This window comes from Grosmannia clavigera, assembly GCF_000143105.1.
Source record: "Grosmannia clavigera kw1407 unplaced genomic scaffold GCSC_179, whole genome shotgun sequence".
Taxonomy (NCBI): Eukaryota; Fungi; Ascomycota; class Sordariomycetes; order Ophiostomatales; family Ophiostomataceae; genus Leptographium; species Leptographium clavigerum.
Window position 1 is genome coordinate 658,640 of NW_014040759.1, and position 18,109 is coordinate 676,748.

The following is an 18,109-nucleotide window of genomic DNA, read 5'->3' on the forward strand; positions in this document are numbered from 1 at the left end:
TGCAGAGCATGGACAACCGCAGATCGCCGTGTGATTGGTGCAGACCCCTGTCCTCCAGGGCACCTTCAGCTGCTCGCGGACGCCGGCGTCATTCCGAAAGTGCGTTAAACATGAATCTTTCCCTTTCTCTCTCCGTCATGGAGGGAGGGAACCAACTTCAGCCTTTCGCGACGGGCCCTTCATTTCGCTTTATCAGCCAAAATTCATCGCAATTATAATCACACGCGGTCCCACGCTCCGTCAACCATCCTCCCGGGCTGGTCCGCTGGGCTTGCCGAGAAGGGTTCGCTGATGGCACGAGCAGCTGCAAAAAGAAAGTACTTACGAGAAAAAGGGTGCTACTATGTACTCCGTACATACGTCGTGCATACTTGGTAGTACGGAGTACGGAGTACATATCCCGTAGTGTGAATAGCAATGTACTATGTATCTCGAGATACCCCATAGGAGCCAGAAGAGGGTACCGGCATCTCCGAGGCTCAGGGCTGTGTTTTGACCTATTCCGGGGTAAATATAAAAAAGACATCATACACCCCGGTATTCCTACACTGCACTCCCCGATCCTTCCCTGGCGGTCTCGGGAAGCATTCAGCTCGGACGGGAAGGCGTTAGCACATTGTCGTCTGCCGCAGAGCTTGACCACTTCCCGCGTTCTCGTTTTGCTGTTCCTCTCCGTATACTTTGTGATTTTTCTCTGTTTTCATTTATATCCGGTGGCCGTCTTAATTTCGTCTTCTCTCTGGCGCTGTCAACGTAAGTATTGTCGTAATTTCCTGCCCAGCTGCCCTGGAGATTGGACAGGGAGAAGCTGCCAGCTGTTGCATAGCGGAGCCCACCCTCGTAAAGCAGCGAACAAGAACCGTTTATTTCCCGGCCATATGTGACGGCTGTCTGTCGCGGTTGGCCATTCGACGTGCCATATGGGCTACGAAGGCCGGATGCTACGTCGTACTTTGTAAAAAGAAAATGTCGATTTTTTACGTCATCTTTGTTTCGCAATCTGACGGGGTTTTTTTCCGCCTCAAATTTTCTGCCTAACTTTTTTTTCCTCCTAAGATATCTTTTTCTTTTTCTTTCTTTTTTCCTTTCCCCTAATAGTCTTCTTGTCACTCCTATCCAATCGCACTAGCTGCACTACGCCGGCTGTTAGCGCCTCAGGCCAAGTCTCGCTCTCGTCCGCACCACCAACATCCGTCCATCTCGGCCTGTTTTTCCCTTTCCCACCAGGGCCTGAGAGGGGAGCCCCGCTGCAAAGCCTGCCTGCCAGAGCTGAAGACTGAAAAAGAGGCAGGAGCTCGTTCCTGCGAGTCGCATCTGGGCCGTTCCTGCCGTGGTCCAATCACACGGCACACAGCTCTCTCGTCCACCATCCCGCCCTTTCTTCTATCACCTTGGCCCTCTTTCTGCTTTTCTTTCCATCTCCATTGTCCCAAAAGCTCGCCCAGCCTTCAGTCAGCAAGCTTAAGATCCACGCTGAAGCCGCCCCTCTCTTGCCTCTCTCCCCACCCTTGCTCGACCTCGCTTTCTCTCCGTCCAAATTTCTCTCCTGCCCAACCTCTATTTTTCCACCTTCTCCCAACTCGCCCTCAATCCGGCATCGTGCTCAATCCGTGCCATCCGTTGCTCCATAGCCACTCTACCGCCTCTCTATCGCCTCTCTGTCGACCAACCAAGTCTTGCAGCCTAACGCCCGCAGAAACGGTCGCTAGCTCGATCCTGTATGTCCTCCCTGCCCTATCCTCTCGCTGCACGCGCCCGCTGGTCCCATCGCACCCCACGAATATATCCCCCTCTCTCCGGCATCTCCCTTTTCTCGTAGCCGCTCCCAAAGTTCCCCTTTCTGCCTCCTTGCGTCAGCGGGCTCAGCTCTGCCCGTCTGCCGTCCGTCCCACCGCTTTGTTCCCGTCGTTGCTTCTCCCCGTCGTCGTCTCCTTTCTTCCGTTCCACATCCTCGCTTCCATTCCTTTATATGCCGCGCGCCCTTGTCACATTCCCTTGCGCAGTGCCAGTTCCCCCTGTTCCACCACCACACTCCCGAGTAACGCACGTCGCTCATGTAGGGTTAGGGCCTCCTTCGTTCGGTCATAGAGTCGACGGCATCCTAGCACAAGCAGTGCCAAATCCGCGGCTTTTTCACATCCGCTCAATCGCTACCCAAACAAACACATTCGTTTCGGCAGCGCATCATACAGCCTTCTGTCGCAAAGCGCTCTGAGTTCGGCTTTACGCCGCAGCTACAGCTCTCGTATCGGCCGCTCTCTCTCGTTTTGCCAGCCTCGAGCTCTATACTTCTTTGAGCTCCATACGTCCCCTGCCACTTCCACGCCCACCATAAAACTTTTGCAAAATCGCGCAGTTTTGCGACTCGCATCTGTAGCGCAAGCACAATGTCTGGAGGATATCCTACCCAGGGCTACGCTCCCTATGGCGGCGCTCCTCCGCCGGGTGCCTTTGCTGGTCCAGCCTACGGTTTGTAAGCTTTCGTGTCCTGGACAACCCCCTTGCTCGGAATACATCTGCTAAACAAGCTGGTTTCGACAGCCCTCAACAGTATGGTTACATGCCCCCGAACCAGATGTATTTCCAGCAACAGCCGCAGCCGATGCAATCGTACGGTTACAGTCAGGTAAATACTACCCTCGCTGACCGGACTACTCTTTAAGAGAAACTTGTATGGCGACTAACCTCTTTCGTTAACCGTCGCCACTACCACAGCAGCAGCAGTCGCCGACACAACACCATCAACACCACCCTCAACAACAACCAATACCACTACCAGCACAACAGCCGCCGCCACAGCAACAATACAGCGGCATGTACACTGAACAGTCGCAGTATACAACCAGGCCAGGGCCGGGTATGTCCTACCTTCGTCCCCCTGTCGCCTCTGGGTCTCTTACGTTGCAGACAGCTAACACGCATCGTAGGAATACAATATATGGATCCCTCGTCTCCGAACAACATGAACAAGCCACCGCAAACACCACAGCAGTTTGGCGGCGGTGCTCCGCAAGGCTACGCTTTCCAATACTCCCAGTGCACGGGACGGAGGAAGGAACGCTTCTGATTGGTATCAACTACTTTGGACAGCGCGGCCAGCTGCGCGGCTGCATCAACGACGTGCGAAATATGTCATCGTACCTGGTGGAGCATTTCGGCTACCGGCGCGAGGATATGGTGATCCTCACAGACGACCAGCAGAACCCAATGAGCCAGCCGACCAAGGAGAACATCCTGCGGGCAATGCACTGGCTCGTGAAGGATGCACGGCCGAACGACTCTCTTTTCTTCCACTACTCTGGTTAGTACTTTTCTTGTTCTGCTCATGCGTCATCTGGATCTAACAAGCATCGGCAGGTCACGGTGGGCAGACGCGCGACTTGGACGGCGACGAGGACGACGGCTACGACGAGGTGATCTACCCGGTGGACTTCCGGACGCGCAGCCACATCACGGATGACGAGATGCATCGCATCATGGTACGACCATTGCAGGCCGGTGTTCGGCTGACGGCCATCTTCGACTCGTGCCACTCAGGCACAGCGCTGGACCTGCCGTACATCTACTCGACGCAGGGCATTCTCAAGCAGCCCAACCTGGCGAAGGAGGCAGGCCAGGGCCTGCTGAATGTGATATCATCGTACAGCCAGGGCGACATGCACGGGGTTACGAACAACATCCTGGGCTTCTTCAAGAAGGCCACCGGTGGCGACGAGGCCCAGGCGCGTTCTCTGGCTACCAAGACGTCGCCGGCTGATGTCATTATGCTCTCGGGCAGCAAGGATGACCAGACTTCGTATGTGATTGATGCTGTTTCTGGCGTTAGTGTCATTTACTGATCAGCTTCTTCTCTCTCCTACAGGGCGGATGCGACGATTGCATCACAGGCTACGGGCGCCATGTCGTGGGCGTTCATCTCGTCGCTGAAGAAGAATCCGCAGCAGAGCTATGTGCAGCTATTGAACAGCATCCGTGACCAGCTCGAAAGTCGGTACACGCAGAGGCCGCAGCTGTCAAGCTCGCACCCTCTTGGTATGTTGCCAGCCTCGGTGTCTCGCTTTCGTGTTGAGCGTGGACAGCAGGTTTCTAACTGACAGCTTTAGATACGAATCTCCTATTTGTAATGTAAAAAAATATGATGCTACCGCAACTGGCGATGCTTCCGTCGTGGGCCATCGCTACCGGCGTTCCTTGTTGTGTTTTTATTTTTTACCATAAATAATTCTTTGGATTTTTAGCTGGGCTTGCTCTTGGGAGGTTTCATTCTGCTAGCTTTCAATCCTTTGTTGGGGCAACGACAAATTGGTATATGGGACAGGGAAAAGGGAGACGGGACGTGCGCGCCGCTTCTTCTCGTGGTATTGCTGTTGTCATTATTTTCTTCCTACGGACTCACGTACTCTTTTCAGCTCGCATCGGTTGCCTGCACGGGTTCTCATAGCAGAAACAGCAATAATTCAGGCCAATTCGCTGTGGATGCGTGCTCTGTACTCCGTACTCCGTAGTTTGATAGATTGCACCTGCCAACACGTCCCCAACATGACGGCATTTGTTTGTGGATACGTTCACGATCGTAGCTGCCCGATACACTTATTCGTCCTTGTTCCATTTCGCGTTTCCCCCACCGACCCTTTTGGGCTTCTACCGAAGAGCAACGCAAAGACCAAGATGAGAACGGCATGACAAGAACATATCGTGAAGCCAAGACGCCATTGCCCGAAGACGAACCAGAAGACTGACCAAAGACCAAAAGAAGAAACCAAAAGACAAACACAAGAGATCGGCCCCCTCTCGCTGGCTTCCAAACTCCCCGGCACCACAGACGATGCAAAAGAGGAAAATAAAACGTTTCAAGCATGCAAGTTCCCCATCCAAGCCGACATTCTGCTTCAAGTCCGGCTGATGGCTGTCGCCGCGGCCGGCGCTCGTCCGCCGGTCGTCATCGTCGCCACCGCCAGCTGCTGTCGCCATGCGGTGCGCATCTGCTGCATCCGCTCGGCCTTACGCATGCCTTCAGCCGCTGCGACCAGGCGCTGGCGCGTGACCTCGTGTTGAGCCCACGTGACCGCAGCTTTTTGCACCCGCACGACAAAGCAGACAGCCACGAGAGCACGTCGCCATCGGGCTCTGCAGTCGATGGGTCTGCAACCACGACCGTCGCCACGACCGTCACTGACACCTCCTGATAGCAGCGTCGGCTCGCGCACGCCCAACTGGCGCAGAATTCCCTGCAGCATCCGCAGGTCGGCCTTGTTGCAGGCGATGCGCATCTCCAGATCCTGCGATAGCAGCTGCTTGGCCAGCACGGCACCACAGCGCAATCGGGCCTCACGCTCCCACCGGGCCTGCATCCACTCGACCTGCATGCCGAAGCCACGCAGCTCCTTGTGGTGACGGATGCTCTGCTCCTCGGCCGCTCGTACGAGTGCGTCCGTGTCGATTTCGTGATGCTGGACGGCGGCTGCTGTCGCCAGGATGAGCTCCCGACTGGTCTCGCCGTTTCCTGCTGTTGCCATCCCAATCGCCACCGCCATTGCATCCGCCGACGTTCCCGTCCCATAATGCAGGGCCGCCCGCGTCCTGGCTGCGGCTGCCTGCAGCTCCTCGACCTCGTTGCGCAGTCGCTCGGCATCAGCTCGATGGGCTGCCCGCTCGCTTCGGGCCCGATCCAGCTTCACCCGCAGTGCGTCTTCGGTTCGCGCGGCCTCGTCCAGTGCCGTCCGGTGGTCACGCAGCTCGCGCTCCAGCGCCTCGGCCTCCACCTGTGTCTTCCGCAGCATCGCATGCAGGTTGCTCCGCTCTTCGCGGCTCATCTCGCTCGCCGCCACCGATCCTGACCCGCTGCTCGACCCGTTGTGCTGTGCGTCCGCCAGGGCTAGGGCCAGCTCTTCGCGCTCGTTTCGGTATCGCTCCAGCTTCACCTGCATCTTCTGCATCGTCGCCACCGTTTCGGCTGCCGCATCTTGTGCCTCGTCCAGCGCTTGTTCCAACACTGCTCGCTCCTCCTCGACCTCGCCTATCCGCGCTTCGAACTCGGCACGTTCTTCTTCCATCTCGCTCATCCGTGCGTCCAGCTCGCCGGCTGCTGCGTCCCAGGTGGCCGCCCGTCGCTCCATCTCACGCACCGTCCGTCTCAGCTCGTTGCCGGCCTGCTGCGCTGCCGTGAGCTGGTCTCGCAGCTGCCGAATCTCAGCCTGGCGCGTTGCTGCTTCTGCTGCTGCCTCGACTGCGGCTGCTGCTGCCGACTCGACATCTTCCGTCACCGACGGCGAGCCCATCAGCCGGTTGATCTCTGCCTCATGGGCCGCCCGTTCGAGGTCGACAATCTGTCGCCGCAACGTCTTGACCGCGTCCTTCTGGGCTGCTTCGCGCTGCAGGTAGGCTCGTTCCTTTGCTCGTGCCTCTGTCAGGTCGCGTCGCAGCATCCCGATCTCACCTGTCGTGTCGTTGTCGCCGTCAACATTTGCACTGCTGCCTCCACGAACCGGTGTCATCTTGGCTGCTGCTGCCGCGGCTGCTGCCTCAGCCTTGATCTCGTGGTCTTGGATGCGTCGTTCGAGTTCGCGCATCGCTCGTCGTGCCGCCTGCAATTCTTGGCTCTCTGTCGTCGTTGATCGTACCCGCTCGCTCTGCAGTTCCCGGATCTCCTGGCCCAACCGCTCCTCCTCGCTCGCGGCCTTGTCCAGCTCCTCTTCCAGCGTCTTCTCCAGCGTCTGACACTGCTCGGCCAGCGCCTTGTTCTCCTCGCGCAGTCGCCGCACCTCACCGTCGAGCTTCATCTTTGCCGTCCGCAGGTCGATGCGTTCGTGGTCTAGCCGGAACGTCTCGCCCTCGTGTTCTCGTGCCCGTCGCAGCTCCTCCTCCATCTCGTCGCGCTCTGCCTTGGCCTCTGTCAGCGATGATCGCAGCGAGTGCAGCTCCGTGTTGATGTCGGCCACCTGCTGCTGCAGCTCCTGTTTGTCCTTGCTGCTCTTGGCGAGACTGGCGCTGGACTCGGTCAGCTGCTGTCGGAGTCTCTCCAGCTGTTGGCTTGTTGCTGTTGCTGCTGCTGTCGCTGTCGACGTGTTGAAGCTGCTGCTACCTGCCCGCGCCTTGCTGGTCTCGCTGTCCAGGGCCGCCTGAAGCGCATCGACCTCGTCCTGCAGCCGTTCTGCCTTGGCTCGGAGCGTCTCGTTGTTGACGTCGGCCGTGCGCAGCTCGTCCCGCACAGAGGCGAGCTCTTTGCGCAGGCTGTCTAGCGTTTCCTGTCGCAGCTGCAGCTGCTTCTGGGCGCTCTCGAGCTGTCGTCGCAGCACGGCCTCTTCGGCATCGTGTCGGTCCTTCTCACCGTCCATCAGCTCCTTGAGCTGGGCCTCCTTGCCCGAGAGCGCGCCCTCGGCCTCACGGAGCCGATCGATCGACTGCTGCAGCCGGTCTCGCTCGGCCTCGAGGTGCTGGCGGTCCGTGTCCCACTTGTCGCTGTCAATGTCATAGAGGTGCTCCTTCTCGGCGATCTCCGTGCGCAGGTTGCTGATCTCCTTGCTGAGTCGGTCAATCTCGGACAGGAACTGGACTTGGGTGTTCCGCTCAGCCTCGGCGCCGTGTTGGCGCTCAGCCTCGACGTCAGCCTCGAGCTGGGCGACGGTCTTCTGCAGTCGCGAGACGTCTCGCTGCAGCGACGCCGACTCGTTGGTCAGGGCGTCGTGGCGCGTCTGCAGCAGCGCCTTCTGGTCGCGCAGCATGTTGAGGTCGGCCTGCACCTCCTTGAGCTGTGTGGAGGCAGATAAGGCCTCGCGCTCGGCATCGTCGCGGGCCTGTCGGGACTCCTTGAGCTTCTGTTTCAGGTCGTCGGCCTCGCGGGCCTGCTCGTCGCGCTTCTCGCTGAGCTGGGCGCACTCGCGCTGGGCCTTGTCGACGTCGGTCTGCAGCCGTGCCAGCTTCTCCTCGACCTGGCGCGACAGGCCCTTTGTGTGGACGGACTTGTTGGCCATCTCCTCCTGCAGCTCTTCAAGATCGTCTTCGGCGCGCTGGCGCTCGGTCACGGCCTCGTCCAGCTTCGTCTTCATCTCGTCGGACTGCTGCTCGAGGCGACGCACGTCGGCCTCGAGGCCCTCGATGGTCTCCTTGGCCTCGTCCAGCTTCTCGCTCGAGCCGGCCTTTTCCTCGAGCTCCTGGATGTGCTGGCGATTGTCCTCGAGACGGGCCTCCATGGAGAGTTGCAGCTCCTCCAGCTCGTCTTCCTTCTGGCTGATGATGCGGTCCTTTTCGCGGACGTCGGCCTCAAGGTCCTCGATGTCGTCGCGCAGTTTCTCAGCCTGGGCGTTGGCCTGGCGCTGGAGGTCGTCGAGGTCGGCATTTTTGGCGGCAAGCTCCTCGCGCAACCGTTCGACCTCGGCACGGAGGTCCTTGTCGGCGTGGCGCTGGGCCATCTTGTCCTGCATGTCGTGCATCTCACGGCGGTAGTTTTCAAGGTTCTGCTCGGCAGACGCGACGAGCTTCTTGTAGCGATGCAGCTCGCGCTGCAGGGTGACCTTGTCGACCTTGAGCTCGGTGTTCTCCTTGAGGGCAGCCTCGCTGAAGCCGGGGCCGGCCTTTCGGAGAGCCTCCTCGAGGAAGTGGATCTTAAGCTTGAGGCCGAAGTTTTCCTTTTCGATCCTATCGATGACATTTTCCTGCTCGCGCAGTGAAAGCTGGTTGCCGTCCTGGAGCGGACCGTCTTTGTTCTTGGACGAGAAGGAGGTATTGTTCTGTCGCATGGCGATTGGGGTGGCGGCCATGATGCTGCTGCTGTCGATGTTGGGCAGCGGCGTGCTCTCGACAAACGAGCCGATGCGCGAGTAGTCCTCGTCGATGCGGTCGAGCGAGAAAGGTACGGCTCCGGTGGCACCGTTCTCCTTGCCGGCTGGCCGGCGGGCGCTGTTGCGCGTGGCTGACTTGAGCAGCGGAGTGAACTCGACGCCGCCAATGCCAGCCGGCAGGTTCAGCCGATTGCTAAAGGGCGCACGGCCGGCAGCATTGTTACCGCCCCGGGGTGTCCGCAGGCTCGGGCGGCCGCCGCCATTGCGCATCTGGTGGAAGATGTCATCCTCTTTAGTGGGCGAGTGGAATGTGGCCTCTTGCGAGACGTCAAAGTCGGGCGGCCGGTTCAGAAAGGTGGCGTCGCCCACGTTGGTGCGCGGCGTGTCGAGACTGCCCATGCCCGGATAGCCCATGGCGGTCGGCGATGGGGCGTATGGCCAGATGGGTTACGGGGTCGTATTCGGGCTGATGCTCTATGGTGTCTGGTTGATGGTTGTTCGCTGTGCGTGATGCATTGAGGCGTGTGCGGCACGCTGTTCGTCTGGTCGGCTCTCTTGCCGTGCTCTCATGCTAGTATCGATGCAGGAATAAGGAAAAAAAACAGAGCAGCACAATCATGGCCGGGTGCTAGCATGAGTCTTGTTCGTCGAAAAAGTATTGACGGGCGATCCACATTCTGCGGCGCGTCCAAGGACATGTTTACATGAATCCAGAAAGGGACTAGCGCATTTGCATAGTCACGACCCCTCCTAGCTCTTCCAGTCACATGATTGCGCGTGTGTTGCGGGTTTCAATGTAGCAGGCAGACGCGGTTGCTCTTTCCTCAGGCTGCAGCTTATAACGGCCACATTTTGTTTTTTCAGGTCGACGAGTGAGCAAAGACAAACAGTGAGCATCACGACCACAATGTGAGTACTTATCTCTCTTCAATTGGGACAGCTGTTGACGGCACAGGGCAACGGTGATGACAACGCCACGCACGGCTGTGTCTGGCACGGCCAACAGCAACAAGGAGAATGTGCCTCGCGGACGTGTAGGCAAGCCGGCCGATGCACTGCACAAGCCGTTCCGCTGTCCGGGATCAGCGACGATGCGGGCGGCGGCCGAGCGGCCGACACGCAAGCGCAAGCGGGTGGACTACAAGGGAGCAGACGGCAGCGAGGACGCGGACAAGCCGTACACGAACGCGGACCGGCTGGCGCTGACGACGCGCGAAGCCAACAAGTTCCCAGTGTTCCGGGTTTTGGACAAGGAGCAGGCGTTCCGCAAGTCGTTTGTGGTGCCGCTGGCCAACAAGAACAGTGCGGCGTACAACCCGAGCCGGCCGCCGCCGGCGCTGGGGATGCGGCAGGGCCGGGCGTTTGTGGCCAAGCCGCTGCACGACCCTAGCGGCGAGTTTGCGATTGTGCTGTACGATCCGACGATCGATGACCGGCCGAAAGAGGGGGCGGAAGCCGGGACAGCAGAGGCAGAAGCCACGCAGGTGGTGGCAGCACCGGAGACCCCCTTGGTGCACAAGAGCCTGGCAGAGATCCTGGGGATCCAGAAAAAGGTGGAGGGCGAGCGGCCACGGGTGCCGGTCGTGATTGATCCGCGGCTGGCCAAGGTGCTACGGCCGCACCAGATCGAGGGGGTGCGGTTCATGTACCGGTGCGTGACGGGGATGATCGACGCCAAGGCCAACGGCTGCATCATGGCGGACGAGATGGGCCTGGGCAAGACGCTGCAGTGCATCACGCTGCTGTGGACGCTGCTAAAGCAGTCGCCGGAAGCAGGCCGGCCGAGCATCCAGAAGGCGATCGTGGCGTGTCCGTCGAGCCTGGTGCGCAACTGGGCCAATGAGCTGGTCAAGTGGCTGGGCGCAGACGCGATCACGCCGTTTGCCATTGACGGCAAGGCGTCCAAGGAGGATCTGACACGACAGCTGCGGCAGTGGGCAATTGCGAGCGGGCGGGCAGTGACGCGGCCGGTGATTATTGTCTCGTACGAGACGCTGCGGCTTAACGTGGAGGAGCTCAAGCACACCAAGATCGGGCTGATGCTCTGCGATGAGGGCCACCGGCTCAAGAACGGCGACAGTCAGACGTTCAGCGCGCTCAACAACCTACAGGTGTCGCGACGGGTCATCCTCTCGGGCACGCCGATCCAGAACGACCTGTCCGAGTACTTTGCGTTGATCAGCTTTGCGAACCCGGACCTGCTCGGCAGCCGGCTCGAGTTCCGGCGTCGGTTCGAGCTGCCGATCTTGCGCGGCCGCGATGCCGATGCCGGACCAGACGAGCGCAAAAAGGGCGACGCCTGTCTGGCCGAGCTGCTGGCGGTGGTCAACAAGTTCATCATCCGGCGGACCAACGACATCCTGTCCAAGTACCTGCCGGTCAAGTACGAGCACGTGGTATTTTGCAACCTGGCGCCGTTCCAGCTGGACCTGTACAACTACTTCATCACGTCGCCAGACATCCAGGCGCTGCTGCGCGGCAAGGGCAGCCAGCCGCTCAAGGCGATCAACATCCTGAAGAAGCTGTGCAACCACCCGGATCTGCTGAACCTGGCGGATGACCTGCCGGGGTCGGAGCGGTGCTGTCCGGACGACTACGTGGCCAAGGAGGCGCGCGGGCGCGACCGCGAGGTGAAGCCGTGGTACAGCGGCAAGATGATGGTGCTGGAGCGGATGTTGGCGCGAATCCGTGCCGAGACCAACGACAAGATCGTGCTCATCTCCAACTACACGTCGACGTTGGACCTGTTTGAGCGTCTGTGCCGCAACCGGGCGTACGGCTGTCTGCGGCTGGACGGCACGATGAACGTGAGCAAGCGGCAGAAGCTGGTGGACCGGTTCAACGACCCCGACGGCAGCGAGTTCATTTTTTTGTTGTCGTCCAAGGCCGGTGGCTGCGGGCTCAACCTGATCGGGGCGAACCGGCTGGTGCTCTTCGACCCGGACTGGAACCCGGCGGCGGACCAGCAAGCGCTCGCGCGTGTGTGGCGTGACGGCCAGAAGAAGGACTGCTTCGTGTACCGGTTCATCGCGACCGGCACGATCGAGGAGAAGATTTTTCAGCGGCAGAGCCACAAGCAGTCGCTGTCGACGTGTGTGGTGGACGCGGCGGCCGGCGACGACGTCGAGCGCCACTTTAGCCTCGACAGCCTCAAGGAGCTCTTCCAGTTCCGCGGCGCCGGGACCACGCGCAGCGACACACACGACACGTTCAAGTGCAAGCGCTGTCGGCCGGACGGACGGCAGATCCTCAAGGCGCCGGCGATGCTGTACGGCGACACGAGCACGTGGAACCACATGACCGGCGACGGCCTCAAGGCAATCCAGGACCTGCTGTTGCGGCAGGAGGCGGACGAGGCTGAGGTGTCGGCTGTATTCCAGTATATATCACATTAAGGGATGGAGATGGGTTGACGAGATGGGAATCGGGAGGAGTTGCTTATGTAATGATGAACGATGCAGGTGCACTGATTAGCGTGGGAATAAGAGCAGTTTACTACTAGCTGGAGGCTTGTCGTCAACTCGACGGATGGACAAGCTTGCTTAGGAGAGCCAGTAGAGCGATGTGACGCTAATTAACTCCTAATGGGTGTCTACAACCCGACCATTCCACAAAAGCCGAGTCGACCATTGTGGGTCTATTTTCACTTAATAATCATCTTGTGGTTAGGTACTTTTAAGCTATGCCGACGTGTTTAGGCCTTATAAAATAGGTTGGTCAAGGCACTAAACGCTATAGGTTGTATGTGTATTTCCACCTTGCACTATACCTACGACAACCTTACGCATTTGCAGCACTTATGCCACCCTTTAACATAGTATAAGACGTGGAAGACAAGCCTAAGGCAGTGATTTTCTTAGTAGGGATTACTAACTAAAATATCCTATACGACGTAAATAGACCTACAATGGTCGACTCGGCTTTTGTGGAATGGTCGGGTTGTCTGTACTCCGTAAACACTATGTCTTATGAGAAGCATGTTTCTGCTTATGTAATGAATTTGGTCGCTTTTACAGAGTATGTTTCTATAATACTCGGTATAAAGACTCTAAATAAACGCTGTCCGTTCAGTGTATGCTTACGTAATGTAAAAGAGATGCATTCTTTCGTCTCTAGCAGCAAGTTAAGCACCCATTAGCACTTACCAGACTCTCCAGACTAACAGACTCACCAGCACCACCAGCACCACCAGCACCACCACACTTGGCCTCACAGCAATCAACACTAAAAGGTCCAAGCTGACGTTGATATTCTGCTACATCTAACTATAGCTCATCCCGGACCCGTGGTTCTGTCCCAACTTCTGCTGCCGTCTCTCCTGCAGTCTCTCCACGTAGATCTCCACTCAGCTCACTCGTCTCGTCTGCTGCTCTCATCGGCATGCCCTGTCGTCGGTCTCCGCCGCCCTGTCCGCCCCGTTCCCGGTGCTCCTTCGCCAGCGCAGCGATCTCGTCGTCGTAGACAGTCCACTCGGGCACCTGGCGACGGGCGCGGTCGAGCTTCGGCTCCTTCGTCTCCGGGTTGTTGCACAGATCGATCGTGCGGGCGGTCGCGAGCGCCTCGTCGGCGCACCAGGTCTCGCACCAGAGCCAGTCCTGCGGCAGACTGAAGATGGGGATCTGGAACTGCATGTGGTTCGGCAGGTCCTGGTCCAGGTTCGCCAGGCTGTTCGGGTCGGCCGAGAGGGTGTGGTAGGTCTGGCGCAGCCGATCGCCGGCCGCGATCGCCCGGAACCGCTGCAGATCGACCACGTACAGCGCCGAGATGTGGTATGGCGCCGGCGGCCCCTGGCTGTTCCGGCTGAGGTACGAATGCCAGTAGCCCTGCTTCCAGAACCGGAAGCCCTCCATCTCGACGCGCGAGTCGCACATCGGCGTGAAGCCGTACGGGGCACCACCCAGGTCCAGCGTCACGAGATCGTACAGGTCCGTCCGCACGATCTGGTCGGCATCGACAAAGATGACCTTTTGCAGCGACAGCGGGAAGAGCACGTCCAGAAACAAAATCTTGTAGCCCCAGATCTCCCGCTGCTTCTCGCGCTGCGCCCGCAACCAGTGCGGCCACTTGTACGTCACCATCTCGTACTCGAAGCCGTAGGCAGCCGCCAGTATCGGGATAAACTCCCGAAACGACGGCGACAGGAACTGCTCGATGAACCAGAACTTGACCGAGTGCTGCGTGTGCCGCATCACGCTGACCATCATGATGTTGAGCATCCGCTCGTACAGATGACCGCTGGCGACCGAGAAGATGTTGATGTCGGCCTGTGTGGCCTTCTTCTCCTTCATCTTGTTCTTGTCTTTCTTCCCCAAAATCCCCTCGGCAAATCGGATCCCCTTGGCCATGTACTCGGCCACGCTGCTGCCTCCCTCCTCCAACACGTCTTCGGCCTCCATGCCGGGTCGCCGTGTCAGCCGCGGATACAGCGTCGTTCCCTGGAAGTCCATCAGCGCCACGTCGTCGCCCTCGTCGCCCGGCACGGCCGTCATGCCTTGGGCGCCCACGCTCTGCAGCGCAAACACGGACGCGCTGCGGCCTGGCTTCAGCTGGATTCGGTAGTGGCCTGGGTTCGCCTTGAACTGCAGGTAGCCCACGTTGGCCATGATGATGGTGTCGCCCAGCACGCCGCTCTCGGTCGTGAGCACCAGCTGAGCTCCACGCGGCGGTGGCAGCGGCCTCTGTCCTTTCTGTGTCTGCACTTCCTGCGCATGGCCCTCGATCAGGATGTGCTCCAGCTCGTAGGTCGCCTCCACGTCGCCGCGCACCGCACTCAGCCGGATGTTGTCCGGGTCGTGCACCGACGTCTTGGGCGCCACCAGCCAGGCTGCCGGCACGTCCATGCCCAGATTGAGCAGCGCCTCGGATGGCAGTCCGTCGAAGCGGGCTCGTGGTATCGCCAGCCGGCCGCTGACCTCGTCAAACGTCGGCGTCGCTGCCAGCACCGCTCGGTAGAATCGTCGGACCGGCAGCTCGTCCAGCCGGTTAGCCGGGTTGAGGAACACGCGCAGAAACACGCCGTCCAGCTGTGCCAACACGGAAAGCAGCGGCGTCCATCGCTGGCCCAACTCGCTGGCTGGGTTCACCACCGCCGTCAGCTGGATCGTCGCCGTCGTCTCGTCGCCTATCGCAAAGCTCGTGTGGTCTGTCTGCCACTTTCGGAATGTCGTCGTCCGCAGCGCTGGCCCGCCCTCGAATATGCCTTCCGGCTCGTCCGCCATCGTCGACAGTGCCACCATCGACGTCAGCTTCGCTGCTGCCAACGCCGATGTCAACACCCGTTCGCCTAGTTCCAAGTCGGCCAGTGCTGCGTACACCGGCTCGATTCGCTTTTGCTGCTCAAACGCCAGCAGCGCCGCAAACGTGTCCGGCCCAAAGTCGTCTGCCTGCTTGATCGGCTGGATGAGCCGTCCGTTCAGCAGCACCGCGTTGGCGCCGGCTTCAATCGTCGTCGCTGTCCGGAACCGTTCCACTGCCGCCACATAGCTTGCTGCTGCCGCTTCGCTTGTCGTGATCAGTGTCTTGAGTGCTTCCCATGACTCTGCTCCGGCCAGCTGCTCCAGCTGCTTCCACAGAGCCGCGTTGACTGCCTTTGGCCCCGTCGTCGATTTTCTCGGTCCTGACGGGTTGTGCACAATGTCCAGCCGCACGCCCGCGTTGTTGAGCCCGAACTGCAGCGCCGAAAAGAGCAGCTTGACGCCCTCGTCGCTCTCGAGGTCCGCCACCACCGTCACAGCCGCCCATGTCTCCGGCCCTGCCTCAGCCCCGGCCTCTAGCACTGGAATGTCGCCAAAGAGGTCTGCGTGCTCCGCGTGCAGTCGTCCGACGTCTACCACCGATAGCTTGTTGTTGACGCTGCTCTCGTCCGGGTAGATGTACGGATTCCGCGTCGTCACCGCCCCTTGCAAAAAGTGTCCGGCCACCCAGTCGTCCTCGCCGATCTGGCCGTAGTACACCGCCTCCTGCAAAGACCGCAGATGCTGTCCGAGTCGTGCGCTCATCGCCTGTATCCAGTTGCCATCGCGCGGCATCGCCACACCGTCCACAAAGATCGCTGGCGCTGCTGTCGAGGATCCGGCCCCCAGTCGCTCTGTCCAGTGCTGCGCCAGCCGTATCGCCTGCTCGTACCGCTCCGATCTCAGCACCTCGTCTAGCGTCAGCAGCGGCGTGTCCTCCGTCTTGAATCCTGCTTCCACGTGGCCCTCTAACACTGCCGCAAACGCCCGCGCATCCGGTCCGCTCGCTGCTGTGTGGTCTCGCACCGTCTGCTCCAGGTACGCCGTCAGCCCGCTGATACCACAGGCCTCAAACAGGTAGTATGCCGCCTTGGCTTGCCGTGTCGACGCTTTGCTGTATGTCAGCGGCACGAATCCGAACCGGATCGGCAGCATCCGCCGCACAAACCCCTGCAGCTGCTCCGTCACCAGCTGCACGTCCGCCTCGTTTGCCAGGTCGACTGTGTACACCTGGTGGAACATGTTGCGCCGCACTGCCGGGATCTGTCCGCGCTGGCCGCCTTGCAGTAACGCCCTGATGTTGCTCGGGAAGTCGGCGTATCGTGCGTCCGTCTCGAGGTTGTTCAGCCACACGATCGCCCGGCCCTCCTCCAGCTCGTCCCGCCAGTCGAATCGCAGCGGCGTGTCCGTCGCCTTGGATGTCGCCACTGCATCGTGGCCCAGCACCGAGACCGCCTCCTCGCCGCTGAGTCCCAGTGTCCGCATACCGTTCACCAGCTCCCGCTCGCGTCGGATCATGTCTACCAGCGCAAACGCCTGCATCTGCCGCTCCGTGAGCTGCACCCCGTTCATCCAGAGCACGTTCATACCCGATGGCACCAGCAGCGCCCGGTTTGCCCGATGCTCCGTCGCAAACGCCTCCGACACCTCGTGGGCCGCCATCGCGCTCGAGTACTTGGGAAAGTCCTGCGTCACCTTCAACAGCGTCGCCAGCGGATCTGCACTCTGCACGATGTAGTCTGCTGCCTTGAGGCCCAGTTCCGCCAACTCCGACTTGGACAGCGCCTTGAGGTCGGCCACCTCGTCCGACCCGTCCAGCACCACCTCGTCTGCACTCGCTGTCGTCGTTGCCGCTGCTGCCTCCGCCTCCCGGTCGTCGATCACAATGTAGTCCGTCCGCTTCAGCGCCAGCTCCACGCCGTAGCCGCTGACGGGCAGCCGTTCCAGCGAGTCTTCCCGGCCTGCTGAGCTCGCACTTCGCACGTGACGCAGACGGTACGCAAGCTCGCCCTTTCGCGCCTTCGCTGCTAGAAAGGTGTGGAACGGCCCAAAATCGGGAGACGTGATGTCGGCGTAGAGGATGGCATCCACTCCGTCGCCCAGTTTCGTGTCAAACGGCAGCGCCTTCCGCTGCGCCTCATGATTCCGAACCGTTGCCGTGGCCTTGTCCAGCGAAGGCGAGCAGTACTGCCCGCCCTGCCACAAAATCCACTGATCGCAGCTTTCCGGACTGTCGGCCACCTGTGCTTCGACAGCCGTGCGGTAATACTGAAAGTGGGCTTCGATCCGAGGAGCTGCCGACCGCAACGACAAAGCTAGCTTGAACGTCGATAGAGCCTCCGCACTGGACACACGATTGTCCTCCTGCAGCAGGCTCAGAAATGACTCATACAGGTCTCGATCCGTCGCAGCCTGGCTGAAGTGACCGCTGGCCACCCGATCGAGGATGGGGAAATAGCTCGACGCATTCTCTTGGGCAGCCGTCTCCCTGGTGCTGGTCAGCCAATGCACATTGTACAGCCGACATCAGAACGGGGCAGACTTACAGAAGCTCTGTTAGATAGGGCGGCGAGGGGAACGAGGCGATCATGCCCACGTTGACCGAGGATGCTGCAGTTGACCCAGACGGGAGCAAGGCCATCGCTGCTAGCAGTGATGTCCCCACCCCCCAGAAGAGCTTGTGATGCGCCATCCTGGACGCAGATGTGGCGAAGCCACAGGAAAAGCACGGGGATTCGTATGTCGTGGGCAGTTCTTCCAACTCGTACTTGATCGTTGAATGTGAGACAAGGCTGAGTTTGCTTTTAGCACCAGGCCTTTGCAAGAGCCTTTTCAAGAAGCACGAGAGAAGCAGATATGTATCTCTCAGCCTGACAGAAATGTCACTGCATAGCTGTGATGTTGGTGCTAGTGGCTCGCCACTGAACGGATAGGTGGCCGTTTCTCGAAAAGCTCGGGCTGATGAGAATAGCTGTACGAAAATAGCCTAGCGCAATTGGTCAAGTGCACGTGACCCGCCTTATTACTACTGGTTTCCAGGCCGCGACTCCAGCCATAAGAGGGCCGTCCTTGCTCTCGCTATTTTGCACTCCCAACAGC

The 18,109-nt window shown here is 59.7% G+C and overlaps 4 protein-coding genes across 4 annotated transcripts; 2 read left to right on the forward strand and 2 right to left on the reverse strand.

Moving 5' to 3' along the window:
- Nucleotides 1-2,387: 2,387 nt before the first annotated feature.
- On the forward strand, nucleotides 2,388-4,129 carry CMQ_219 (metacaspase; the record flags this gene model as incomplete). Its single annotated transcript, XM_014313841.1, has 7 exons — nucleotides 2,388-2,473; nucleotides 2,542-2,626; nucleotides 2,836-2,857; nucleotides 3,038-3,301; nucleotides 3,358-3,796; nucleotides 3,863-4,032; nucleotides 4,104-4,129. 7 exons carry the CDS (start codon nucleotides 2,388-2,390, stop codon nucleotides 4,127-4,129), a joined length of 1,092 nt encoding a protein of 363 aa, XP_014169316.1.
- Nucleotides 4,130-4,889: 760 nt separating this feature from the next.
- CMQ_134 (spindle-pole body protein) lies at nucleotides 4,890-9,191 on the reverse strand (the record flags this gene model as incomplete). The annotated part of the gene is made up of 1 exon (XM_014313756.1): nucleotides 4,890-9,191. The coding sequence occupies one exon, from the start codon at nucleotides 9,189-9,191 to the stop codon at nucleotides 4,890-4,892; it is 4,302 nt and encodes a 1,433-aa protein (XP_014169231.1).
- Nucleotides 9,192-9,742: 551 nt separating this feature from the next.
- On the forward strand, nucleotides 9,743-12,172 carry CMQ_234 (DNA repair and recombination protein rad54; the record flags this gene model as incomplete). Its single annotated transcript, XM_014313856.1, has 1 exon — nucleotides 9,743-12,172. One exon carries the CDS (start codon nucleotides 9,743-9,745, stop codon nucleotides 12,170-12,172), a length of 2,430 nt encoding a protein of 809 aa, XP_014169331.1.
- Nucleotides 12,173-13,042: 870 nt separating this feature from the next.
- CMQ_310 (udp-glucose:glycoprotein) lies at nucleotides 13,043-17,651 on the reverse strand (the record flags this gene model as incomplete). Its single annotated transcript, XM_014313932.1, has 2 exons — nucleotides 13,043-17,498; nucleotides 17,557-17,651. The coding sequence occupies 2 exons, from the start codon at nucleotides 17,649-17,651 to the stop codon at nucleotides 13,043-13,045; spliced, it is 4,551 nt and encodes a 1,516-aa protein (XP_014169407.1).
- Nucleotides 17,652-18,109: the final 458 nt, after the last annotated feature.